Genomic DNA, 12,915 nt, shown 5'->3' on the forward strand with positions numbered 1-12,915 from the left:
GATGCGATAAGAACAATGCATAGCGGCATATATCATTGAGTTCCAGCTGTGTTTTGCGTCAGCCGCACCAGCCCGTACAAGTTTAGGCGATCACCTTTCTTGTCGGCAGGGCCATCCACTGAAGTTTGAAGTTAAAGTTTTCTTTTGACAGCCCATTTAGGGAGAAATTATTATTATTTTTTTTAATACGAATGGATCATACCTGACAAGTATGGATATACCTAATAAAGTCAAAAAATAGGATACCTCGGAGCGCCAAGAGCAACTCTCCATCACCAGTCCACAAGGTGCCTCCGGAGTGACAAGCTACATACGCAGCCACTCAATTCGCAGCACCATTGGCTTCCCGGTAGATATGCTTGGCCTGAATGGCCCATCTATCCCTCATCATAGCCCAAATGTCACGGAGCAAGGGATGGTTACTATCGCCACCTCTTGGACCCCCCGGATCCAACTGATAACGGTAGCTGAATCACCCTCCAGGATGATGGACCTGGCCTGTAACACGCACCGGGCATGGCGAAGGTCCGCGCAAGCTGCTCTCAGCTCTACACTCGGAACCGAAGTGTCAAATAACTAACTATCACCAGCAGCCACAACCCTGGCAGACGGGTCCCAAATAACAAAACCCGCGCCTCCCCTCATGCCACCATTCAGGACTGACCCATCAAAGTTGACCTTGAGGAAGCTCGAAGGTGGGGGATCCCAAGTAAAAAACACCGTACGGGATACTGCCGAAGCAGAGTGGGAACCCCAGATGTCTCAAGCTATCAAGGTCCCTCCAACGAGGATGGTGTGACACAGCTCTGCCGCCTGAATGCGAGCACTCCGACCACAAGTCTCGGCGACATACGTCGTTTGCTGAAAGTACGAGCATTCCTGGCCAGCCAAATCTGGTAGGCAGTGCAGCTCGCTCGAACCGCCTTCTAACGAAGCACCGAGGACTCCGAGCTCTAACGCATGGCCTGTAAAATCCACCATATTATAGCAGAGCTCTCCTTCGTCGAGCACCACCGGCGAAGAAAGCCATTAGGCATGAGCAGATCTTTCTCTCTCCTCAAAGTTTCTTACTCTAATGAACCGTTCGAAACTTCCTTCAGTGCTTGCATTGCATGGACGTGTACAACTGCTCATTCCTAAAGACCCTGTTCATCAAGCTTGCAGCTCGATGCATTTTTATAGAAACGAGTAATTGTGATTAGTGGAATGCACGGCTATGCAGTGCATGCAGTGGAGGGAATAATTTCTCCCACTCTTGTGGCTCACACACTTGAATTATTTGGAAGCATTAAGCTTCCTCAGAAGACCATAATATGGTTTATTAATTAGTCCATAAAGGGAGAAGTTACAGGTGGGGGTCTTAGCTGAACCAAATTTGAAATTTGAACGCTACATGAATAGAAGATGGATTCTTCTATGTTTTGCTTAACTAAAATAAGGCTTGCTATTTTAGCTTTGCTCGGAACATGTGACATGACACTACTCATCCATGGATATGTGTTAGTATCCAACATGAATCTAATTCGGGCAACTCTAACTTGACTACGACATTTGTTTTTGAGGCAAAGATAAGGATAGCCTAAAAGAGTATCTCTTATGCTCGCCTTGCCCTAAGGGCTAATCAGATTCGGCTTGAAGGAAATTCGGTGACTATCATCTGGTGGATCCAGGATCATGCCGGGGCTGGTGTCGAGCACCCTCTTTTATATAATATTTATGTTCTTTTGTGGAATTCTCTAGATGTTCGTGCTTCTCATGTGTACTGAGAGGCGAATAGAGCGGCTGATTGGGTGACATCGTACATCGCCCACCACTCTGGCGGTTTACTATGAGATAATTTGGAGTCCTCATCTTTTCTACTTCGTCTTTTTCTCTTTTCTGATTTTGTTGGATGTATTTATTCTAAATTAGTATAAAAATATCCATATAATAAAAAAATAAAAATAAAAATAAAGCAGGGAAGAAATTATACTGCATGCCGACGATGGCAGCGATCTTTTTGTGACGTCTCGAAGCAGTGCTACAGTTGGACACGGGCATCTTCTTTATCCAGATATTTTTGTGTAATGCATCAACAGGTCATCATCCCTATATGTTTCGCACGCAATGACGCAACTAATAATAGCCAGGTTTGCATGAATCTTATCCATCAAGCATATATCTCGGTATTTTGCTTGTGAGCCAGCTCTTAGTGCGCTCCAAAATTTATCATCTATCAATTTGCACAACTTTTAAAGCAAGAAGTGGACGATCCAGTAGTGGATTTGTGCCAAAGAAGACGAATTCTTCTTTCGCATGATTTTGCAACCGTCCATCGACTTGATTTAAACAACATCTATATGCTAATTAGTTTCATGCCCGAGAGATACCAAATGATTTCTATGGATGGAACTTGGCCCATCAGTTAAGATATAGATATAGATAGTTGATGTGATTAAGACCCCGTAAGTTGAAAAGATATAAAATAATATACTCTGACAATATTTTGCCACCAAACCTTGACCGCACGAAGTTAAGACAGATGAATCTGGAAAAAAAAAAAGAGAGAGAGAGAGAGAGAGATTTAACTCCACCAACGCATGAAATAATTTTTTTTTATATAAAATGGGATCATGTACCTTTTGCTCCTTGGCGAGAGATCCGAGTCGGAATTATACATGAATTTAGAGTTTTAAGAAAGAGAAATTAGACCTAACCATTGAACTTCATGTAAATAGCCATTTTCCAGCTATCTATTGCCAAACCTTTTAACAGGACATCAAGTCCAAGTTATAGATCATTGTTATTTGATACAACCAATTGAGTAGACAATATCCTTTAATGTCTCGGAACCTTATCCAAAAAGTCCAGCCGAAAGATATTATTTTTAGTTTTCTCGATCCTAGTACCTAAGGTATATCCAATATATAACCGATGTGAGACACACACTTGTATAGATCCTCATATACCTCCCATATTTAAGCTTTTTTTTTTTGGTACAACAGCGGCTCATATACGACGGGTGTGAATGCGGCCAACAAAATCAGAAAAAATAAGATCATACACGGGCTTAGGCTCGGACACGTGGTGTCCTTACCAAACTAAGGATTAAAATCCAGTCACAAATACACAATCAACTTGTAGTCGGGTCTCAAAAGATATTATTCTATAATATCCCGTACTCCACGTAAGTTATGGCTAAATTCACTCTAACACTATTTATAGCAACTCAGGACTTTATTCAAAGAGCTAACTAATGATATTATTTGAATTTTTTATTTGTATGAGTATCCAAGATATCTCCGGTACATAATCAGAACATGCATTCCCTCATGGATCCTTACATATCGTCAGTCAATAAGAGAGGCTGGATTACTTATTTGGGTTTAACCTGGATAGATTTTGCGGCGTGGGTTGGATTAGTTGCACTCACTTGAACCCATACTGTTCCATTGCGGTCGAATTGAGTCAGCGGTGTTCAATCTAGTGTCATTGGACAAGGCCCATGTGGAATAAGACATGGTAGCCTGACCGAAAGACCATTGTCAAAAGCCCGGGCATATTGACCAAATTTCAATAACGAAGAATTCTTTTTTATCTATCTCGAGAATGAATGATGCCAAAACAAATATTTTTTTTGTGAATGAATAAAACGGACTGCTCTGATTTATATAGCCAACCATAACAGAGTAGAAACCTTAGTCGTTGATATCTTATTTTCATTATTTTTCCTTTTCTTTTGTTTAATGCATAGATTTGTAGTCCATCAACCTCTTTATTTAAGAAAATGAAGCTGTGGTGGCACTTTGTTATTGTCATTTTTTTTTTTCATTGGAGGGCTGATCAATTCTGCTGCCTGATTTCCTGTTTTTGATGTTTGTACATTTGCAGCTCTTTATCGTATCATTTCATAGCTAATGAAATGGTGATGATGGTTCCCATTACCATTTCTCCCAAATAATAATAATAATAAAGAATTGTATTTTTCTTAATTTTGGAACATACCAAAATCTTTTTTTTTTCTTTTTAAGATATTGATAACCTGATTGTGGCTCTGATACAACATATTTTGTTTAAGGAGGCTCCGATAAATCATCAAAGCCAAAAATAATGCCTCCAAAACAAAATAATGCAAACAAGACATCATTCTTCGGATCTTTTCTAAATGAAAAGATAACTAATGTTTTTGAAAAAATTCATGATGGAACTGATTTTTCATTTCTCCGCTACCATTCAAAACATGATCCTTCAGTCAAGTACTTTGAAGGTAGAATTATCTTTCCCTTCTTTCGATTTTGGATATAGATGAGGTATTAATCGTAGTATTTTATTTTTTAAGATATTCTCAAGTGACGAGGAATGCCAACCATTGAAGCTAACATTGGACAGCATTCATCATAACATGTTAGTGGAAAAGGGAACATAAGGTGAGTATTTATTTACTACCTATGTAAAGCTCCTATTTTTTAAGGTTCTGTATCCATCCAACATTCTACTTGTCTATAAGGATTAGCATAGCTAATTAGGGTTTCATGTGTTAAGGAATCCAGATTTCATAAAAATAAACAGGAGAGAACCATAGACCCAAATTAATGGTCCCTTGGACCACATTGTATAAAAAAATCACAAATCCTTTGCCAACAACTGCAATAGGCAAACTAAGACACAACTTGTCATCATATGAACACCTAGGCTAAAAATAAGTTCAATTTATGTTTATAGCTTAGATCAAACGTTGCAGATAATATCATTTTCTTAATTTATTTTTCGTAGCAGAAATCCACAGTGGTCAGTATTTATAAAGTTCATTGTTGGTTTAGCATTGTCTTCTCTCGTAAAGTGTAAAAGTTAAGCCACAGATAACTCCTCTGTCCTGCTAGCTGCATTGGCTTAAAGTCCCAAATGCCATCGAAGTATCTAACGACATTTTCTTCTCTCTTTCCTCTCCACTTTTTCACTTTACAGTGAATCACACCGCATGCAAAAACAAAGTTCGTATTGCATCTAAATGGTTTTTCTTTCTGCTTGGTAATAAAAATTCTCAGAAATGTGTGGATGGAAATGACACCCGAAAAAGCACAAATGCTGGCAAATCTCTTTTCGTATCCCCCTTATCCCTCAAGATATCTAAATCCTAACATGATAATAGAAAGAAGTTGTTGTTTTATGGCTATATTAATTATATTAACACTAGCTAGGAACAGGAGTGTTTGCAATGTGATTCCCCTGGACCATATAACCAAATGTGACACATAGATAGAGCTAAAACTTAGATTTGTGATTGGTTGTTTGGAAACAATTTGAGAAAGGTGTCTGAGTATCACTCCACAGAAAAGGATTGTAAAGTCTTTAATGCTTTGAAAAGACCTAATGCAAGCTAGCATGCAATCATGTGAAATGCCAAATTTGTAATATAGTTAAGAGAGAGTTGAGGAAGGGAAAGAACAATTAGCATATATAGATGGGGAACTTAATATGCAGTCCTTTCTCTGACCGGGATTTAACATGCAGTCGCTTGACCATTATCAATTAATTTTGAGTCAAACACACACTTACACTTATAATACATATTTATACTAGTTCTTGCACACAGCTATATTCTCCCTGCACAAGCATACATCTAATCTGTGTGTACACAATTATTTGTAATTATGTATATGTTAGAAATAAATGAGAACAACCACTCGGGACCAGGAATTAAAGAAACTTTAGAACTTGGGGTGTATGTTAAAGTCCTAACTAATGGGAACTAAAAGTTATAGTCTGGTCAATGGAGAGACTGGCTATCAATTTACTGGGTGTAGTATATGTATATAATTTGCATGGAGAGCTCATCAAAGGTCTCAAGCTTGCATGAGAATCTGAAGAGAAAAGGAAAACCAATCCAGAGGCCAGACTTTGTGCCCACAAGCAAAAGAGAGGAGGAGAGGCAAGGCAGCAATCTTTGCAGAAGAATTAAGGGGAGGCAAAGAGAGATGGCTCTGGCTCTGGTGGGTCTGCCACGGGCTTCAGGTTCCACCCCATCGGCAAGGAGCTCATGGACTACGTACAATACCTTAGAAGGAAGATCTATGGTCCCAAGATTGAGCTCGATATAATCTTCGAAGTAGACCACTGCAAATGTAAGCCATCGGAATTGGCTGGTTTAAGTAACGAAATGTTTATCAAACAATATTAATGATCTTTGTTTCGACTGTTCTTAGGTGAAAGACCATGTTTTATCTATCTAGATACCTTTCTCCTATATCATTCTTCCTTCGTTTTGAAAATGTTAACCTGGACCTCGGGCTCGGAAGTATACTGCAAAGTCCACAGGAAAAGACTGGCGAGTTATTTGTCAGAACCGCGCTATTGGTATGATTGTATGAGGAAAGCATTGGTTTATTTCATCATCATCACAATTGTTGCACAAAATGGAGACCAGCACAAGATCCCACTTAGGATTAGCCTGTGCAGACCTTCTCCTTGGATATATTAGTTTGGATATATTAGGCAACATATCAATCCAATCTGTACGCTTATCCATTGGCCATACCAAATACCACATTAGCTTCTCAGTTGTCACTGATTCCAACAATGAGGAATCTAAACTTATTGAAACTAGAGTTCTGCACTGGGTGAAGCTTCAAGGGCATATTGGAAAAGGTTATATCATACGTGGGTTATGCAAGGAGTGCAGGGAAAGTCAGGACTTTCCTATCCTCAGTCCTTTCGTTGCTTTTTTTTTATCCATTGAAAAATGCATCGAAATATTCCTTTCTTCCTCTGGCTCTGGGTCTATTTCCTACATACATATGTTGCTTCAGTATTCTAATAAGACAAATGTATAGTTCCACCAAAAGAACACCAGGGTTTTATTCTATCATTACAGATGCTTTATTAGTAGACTGACTTGTTTACTAAGACCACGCATAATCTAAATAGAGGTCCATGTTTTTTTTTTGATATAAAAATAGATGGCCGTGCTGATTCCGCATTAAAGCAAAGATATCCCCCCATGGAGCCGAATGGTGTCGGTGGCTCGGTGCCTTTTTATTTTATTTTCAAGATGCGCACAGCCTGCAAGATTCTCCTTCTACTCTTCTTCAAATAATAACACTAAACTGACGGTTAGTTGTTTCTATATGCATTCAGACAAAGCAAACCTCGGATTTCATGCATTCTAATCAAACTTTATATCAACTTTATGCAAGTATCTAACATCTATTCTATTGAATGACTAGTTGCTGTGCTCGCAAATGAGGCCTTTTGGGATTCCTCATACGATCAAGTTTCTTTTTTATTCCAAGAGGCAGTTTAGATGGTTGGGCCTTGGTTGTTAAGAGTCCTAGATTTCATGATGTCAAACCCAAAAACTATATGCCAGAGTAGTCATTTAGGAAATACATGGAAAATAAAGTTCAGCCAAAAAAGTAAGCCTTTGATGCTAGAGCTACCTATCGAGAGACCAAAAATTCTAGCTGCCCAATCTTACCTGAATGGCCATGGCCAAGACTCCCGCCAGTTCTCCTCATAAAAGGGCCTGATATATAAGAATTGAAAGCATACATAAGATGTAGCACAACATAAGTAGTTACAGTTAATGTTAGTTTGTGCATAGGAATCAATATGTATTAATTGTCATAAGTACTTGGATCAATATATTTTGATGGACAACGCCCAAGGAACTATCACCAGTGAATCCAAGACCGTGTCACCAGATGTGTCTGTGGGATTATTGTCATGCTTAGATGAGGATAATAAAGATGATGCATGGATGCAGTTCTTCTCTGAATACACCTGGTACTTTAATGTATCAAGCAATGAGGTCACTGAAGACCCATCATGCATGGAGTTTGCTAATTGAGATGTTCTTCTTGCTCTACTATTTTATTTTTCGGTTGATATTGGGCGGAAAATAACATTTTTCAGTATAAACTTGATACAATAAGTCGTCAATTCTGTTAAGCATCCACCATTGGAGCTTGCATGAGTCATTAGAGCTTGTTGGTCCTGCTTGAGGACACTTGGGTATATCTGTGGGAAATTGTTGTATATTGTAATTTGTAATTAATCAGCTTTATTTTGCACTTATTATTTCAATTTATGATCTTATGGGTTACAAAAATGTCATATCAATGTTGGATTATCTTTATAAAAAAAAAAGAGAGCGATTGAGAATTATCACAATTTTTCCTGCAGGTTAGCTGTCAATCGTAAATTATCCATCCTATTACTGAACTGAAACTCTTGATTGCATCCATATGAGTCTCCGCCTCGGAGTATAGTCTGTCTCCATAGCTCTATAGCTACTTCCATTTTAGATAGATATATCCCCTAATCTAGTTCTGAGCCAAAGGAACGAGAGAAGCTTGCTGCCAAAAATTGGAAGTGTATATATTATCAAATTACATAAATAATTAAAATATAATAATCAAATTCGGGGATCATAGTACATTTCACATGCATTGTGCAGGCCAAACTACAGTTATTTATTTATTTAATGAACAGATAAATAAGGTGATCACGTAGTCCTGTGGAAATTAATCCAAATCAAATAAAACATCTCTAAATAGTTAGCAGTAATAAAGATGAGAATGAGAATGGAAAAATTTACAGCCACCAACGGAACATAATATTCTTCTGATATTACATCAGAAACAAAAAATTTAGGAGTTCGATCAGATTATGTCTTAGTTGTAGCTTGAGAACTTTAATATTACTACATCAGACCTGAGGATTTTAAATATTTGGTAACTAAAAATCATGAGATTTTCTTCTTGAATTTAGTAGCAATTTAAATAAAAAATCATTAGATGTGATAGACATGCAGCAGCAATGCTAAAATGGCAAAGAGATTAGCAGGAAAGAGGAAGTGCTGGAATTTCATCTCAATGCCCTCTGCAATTTAAGCTGATGCATCTATATAAACATTTCGACATCAAATGATCTCATCTTGCAGCCTGTAGAGCACCATGTTGGTAGCATTAGGTTTCTTCACCACGTAATTAAGCTCAAAAGACTCTGAAATGGATTCATGATTTTAAATAAGGTGAAAGAAACTTAAAGGACTCAAGATTTTAAGGTCTCAGAAATGCATGCAAGATTCTAGCCAAGAAGCTGACCCATCAAACATAAATAAAATGAGAATACAGACAGAAAAGTGTATGGTTATGACAATTTGTTAGAGTAAATATAATAGATTTGACAATCTTGTTTTATCATGATAATTGATGGCACTTGATCATTCTTTTTACAGAATTTTAAGTCAAAAGAAGTGCTTTGTCCTGCCAATGACACAAGCCTGACAACTAACCCAGATTCAATCTAGTGTCCTTTTCTTTTCTTCTCTTTTCCTTTTTTGATTTTATAATGCAAATCCCAAGACATGTAAAGACCAGTTTTGTATTCATTTAGCTAGTTTTCTTCTTATTTGATAATAATTCTTACACAAAAAGGCATGGATAGAATAAAAATCGCCTTAAAGAAAAGAACTCAAAAAGAAAAGAAGCAACAGCAAATCTTTAGGTTTTCCCCTTCACCCTCAAGACTTCTAAAGCTGACAAAACATCATGGCCCATAACGATGAAAAAGTTCACACTATCGAGCAGATGACAGCAGGTGTTGAAAGCGAGCTATGATGCAAGCCTCTTCTTAGTGTCCAAATATAACATCATAACGCGGCTAAATCTTAGATAAGCCGCAGATTTCACTCAGTAGTAGAGGATTCTTCCATATCTTCAACAGAAAATAGTGTGTGAACCTCATGCACTATATGGCACAAAACACTAGTTTACAGCCATATGCAATGTCAAACCAATGGCGGTCAGAGAGAGCTAAGGAGGAAAAAGGTTGGTGTGATGATAGATAGTCTAGATGTTGTAAAGAGACAAGCTTGTACAGAATCTAAAAAAGAGAAAGTGAAAACTACTTGGAGGACAGACTTTGAATCCTTTTATAAGGGGGACTAAAGGCAAAGGAGAAGGCGGTTGAGGTGGTCTTTGGAGTGGAAAGAGAGGAGAACAAAGAGAGAGTGGAGGGAGGGAAGCAGATGTCTCCGGTTGGTCTGCCGCCTGGCTTTAGGTTCCACCCGACCGACGAGGAGCTGGTAAATTACTACCTCAAGAGGAAGATTCATGGACTCAAGATTGAGCTTGACATAATCCCAGAAGTGGACTTATACAAGTGCGAACCATGGGAATTAGCAGGTTTGAGACCAAACACCTTCTCAAACAATGTCTATTATCTTTGTGTTGACTGCTTTAAAACTGTGAAAACTTTGTTCATCTAAAGGTCATGATCTTCCTAGTCTCTCTCCGTTTCATTTTCATTTTCTTTTTTTTCTTCTTTGTTTTTGCAGAGAAATCATTCTTGCCTAGTAGGGATCCAGAGTGGTATTTTTTTGGGCCACGAGATCGGAAGTACCCTAATGGCTTTCGCACCAATCGCGCAACGCGAGCAGGATACTGGAAGTCGACAGGGAAAGACCGGAGAGTTTGCTACCAGAATCGAGCTATTGGTATGAAGAAAACATTGGTATATTATAAAGGTCGAGCTCCACAGGGTATCAGGACAGACTGGGTGATGCATGAGTACCGTCTCGATGACAAGGAGTGTGAGGACACCATGGGAATTCAGGTGGTACCTTCATCATCATCATCATCTTAAACTATCATAATCTATAATTCTCAAACAATGTAGACCACGATTCTACGTAAGGATGGACCATCAAGACCTCACTCTTGGGTTGCATTTCTTCTGCCTACGTGTAGGACTTTCCTCTCTATCTAATGGCTGAGCGATTGCTATGTTTTTCCTCCTTCTTTAGGATCTCTCCTAGCGAGGTATTTTATCTGTCACCATTGATTTCAAATAAGATCTTGCATTGTTGAATTAAAGAGCCACCCATTAACTTATCTTTAGCAGACACTCCCTCCCTCCATGTTTGCGAACATCGATCCACCGAGCATTTGGATGACCGCATTGGGAAATTTAAACCTGACATTGGTGTTAGATGTCCAAGAATTAATGTCCCCCCTCTCTTCCATTTTCTAAATCGAAAGATATATTCAGCTCACAACTAATGCCTAAAAACAACCTGATCAAATACAAAGTACAGATCTTAGCGCTTTCGCTAAAGCCAGCATCTTTCTCAAACGGTCTTACTCCGTAACTCTCATATGATACATGGACAATCTCAATCTTTTTCATACTGCGTTGCAGTTAGATAGGTGGTCTGTGTTTTTTAAGCTTCAAGGATAATGGAAAGAGGAGAGATCCTACGTGGGTTATGCATGGAGTGCATGGAAAGTTAGGGTTTCCCCTTCCTTCCCTCCCTTGCTTTGGATCCAGTATTATATTCCTTTCTTCCTCTGGTCCCAGGTCCTTGCCATTATTCCAATGAGACAAATCTTTAGGTTGCTTTCAATAGTCTAACACAAGACAAAAATATCATTCTCTCCTCCATGCTACGACTGCAATTTGGTTCATTCTCTCATTATATATGTCTGTTGGTGTGCTCACTTTTTTTACTAAGATCGGACATAATCCACATAGGGGTGCATGCTGATGCTGCATTAAAGCAAAGGTATCCCTCATGGTGCCCAATGGTGTCGGTGGCTTTTCACTTTATTCCCTAACTGCCCAGCATCCAGCTAGATTCTCTCACCCTTATTCCTTCTCTCGATCTCTATCAAATCGATCAGACAATTGTTCATCCCAGCCCCACATTAATGTATCCAAGATATTTAATCCTTGGATCTCATAAATTGCGAATTCACTCCATGTATGTGTCTCATCTTTAATAGGCACTTATCTCAGCACTTCATAATCTTCAGCAAGGTACATCATAATTACCTGTGAAATCTTAATGAATGATGGATCCTCCTCTTTATGAAAGGATCCTCCTTTTTCCGATTTCCTTCTAATTAGAGGAGGAAAGTCAATTGGTTTGCTATCTTATGTAGTGAATAAATTGATATTAATAACAATCAAGTGCTTATTTAGGCCAAAATAGGAGTGTAAACTATGACTACATGGTTCATAATTCTAACCCTTCTATTCAGATCCTAGAGGATTAATAACAATTTTCAGCTACTCTTTCTTGATGTTGCTAGCCATGGTTTGAGACGATCACTGCTTCTCTATGTAGATAACATTATTCATATGCATGAAAACAGCAAAGATTAATATAGACTTGCTCATGAATGTGCATATTGCATAGATATTAGTACGAGTCGATGAGAATGTCTAAATTCTTTTTTTTTCTCTCTCTTTTCTTTCTTTTCTTTCACTTCTCTTTTCTCAGGACTCATATGCGTTGTGTCGAGTCTTCAAAAAAAATGTGGTTTGCACAGATGTGGAAGAGCAGGGGCAGTGTAGCTTAGCATTGGTGGAGGCCTCCCAAGGAGCACTAGCTGAGTATGAGACCATGTCGCCTGATGTGCCTGTGGGATCATCATCCTGCATAGATGAGGAAGACAAAGACGATGCATGGATGCAGTTCATTACTGATGATGCATGGTGTAGTGTGTCAAACAATGAGGGTGGTCAGGACCCATCATATGTGGCTATTGCTAATCAATAGGCTTCTTTTTCTTCCTTGTCTTTTCCATCTTTTTCTTTTTTTTTTGCTTGGGATATGGTATTGGGTGGTAAATAACATGCTTGGAGTATAATTTTTAATGTAATAAGGCAAATATTCATATTAATTACATCTCCTTAGGAGGAGATTGTTTGGGTCTTCAAAGTTGGGTTTGATCGTGTCTGGGACCATCAGGTTGTATTTTGTGGAAAATATACAGTATAACTAAATATAAAAACTTATTTCGCTATGTTCTTCCTTCTTTTTGTTTCTTGTCTTTTGCTTTTTTCCAACTAGAAAAGAAAAATGTGTCACAATTCTGCAACTCTGATGTGTTGTAGTTTCAAAATTAGCACACCGGTTATCTTCCATAG

At 38.4% G+C, this 12,915-nt stretch overlaps 1 protein-coding gene across 1 annotated transcript; it reads left to right on the top strand.

Annotated features, from left to right (window-relative positions):
• Nucleotides 1-9,895: 9,895 nt before the first annotated feature.
• LOC103718020 (NAC domain-containing protein 54) lies at nucleotides 9,896-12,779 on the top strand. The gene is made up of 3 exons (XM_008806652.5): nucleotides 9,896-10,166; nucleotides 10,319-10,596; nucleotides 12,266-12,779. Exons 1-3 carry the CDS (start codon nucleotides 10,010-10,012, stop codon nucleotides 12,542-12,544), a joined length of 714 nt encoding a protein of 237 aa, XP_008804874.1. The 5' UTR covers nucleotides 9,896-10,009; the 3' UTR covers nucleotides 12,545-12,779.
• The last annotated feature ends 136 nt before the right edge of the window (nucleotides 12,780-12,915 follow it).

The sequence above is a fragment of the Phoenix dactylifera genome, chromosome 16 (assembly GCF_051530095.1).
Source record: "Phoenix dactylifera cultivar Ajwa chromosome 16, Ajwa_hap1_PhDact_Kaust_v1.1, whole genome shotgun sequence".
Taxonomy (NCBI): Eukaryota; Viridiplantae; Streptophyta; class Magnoliopsida; order Arecales; family Arecaceae; genus Phoenix; species Phoenix dactylifera.

Excerpts from the sequence above, each read along its gene's own strand:
- LOC103718020 (XM_008806652.5), top strand. The coding sequence starts at position 10,010 with ATGTCTCCGGTTGGTCTGCCGCCTGGCTTTAGGTTCCACCCGACCGAC. Across the intron at positions 10,167-10,318 it reads CGAACCATGGGAATTAGCAG|AGAAATCATTCTTGCCTAGT; the intron begins GTTTGAGACCAA and ends TTGTTTTTGCAG. Across the intron at positions 10,597-12,265 it reads AGGACACCATGGGAATTCAG|GACTCATATGCGTTGTGTCG; the intron begins GTGGTACCTTCA and ends CTCTTTTCTCAG.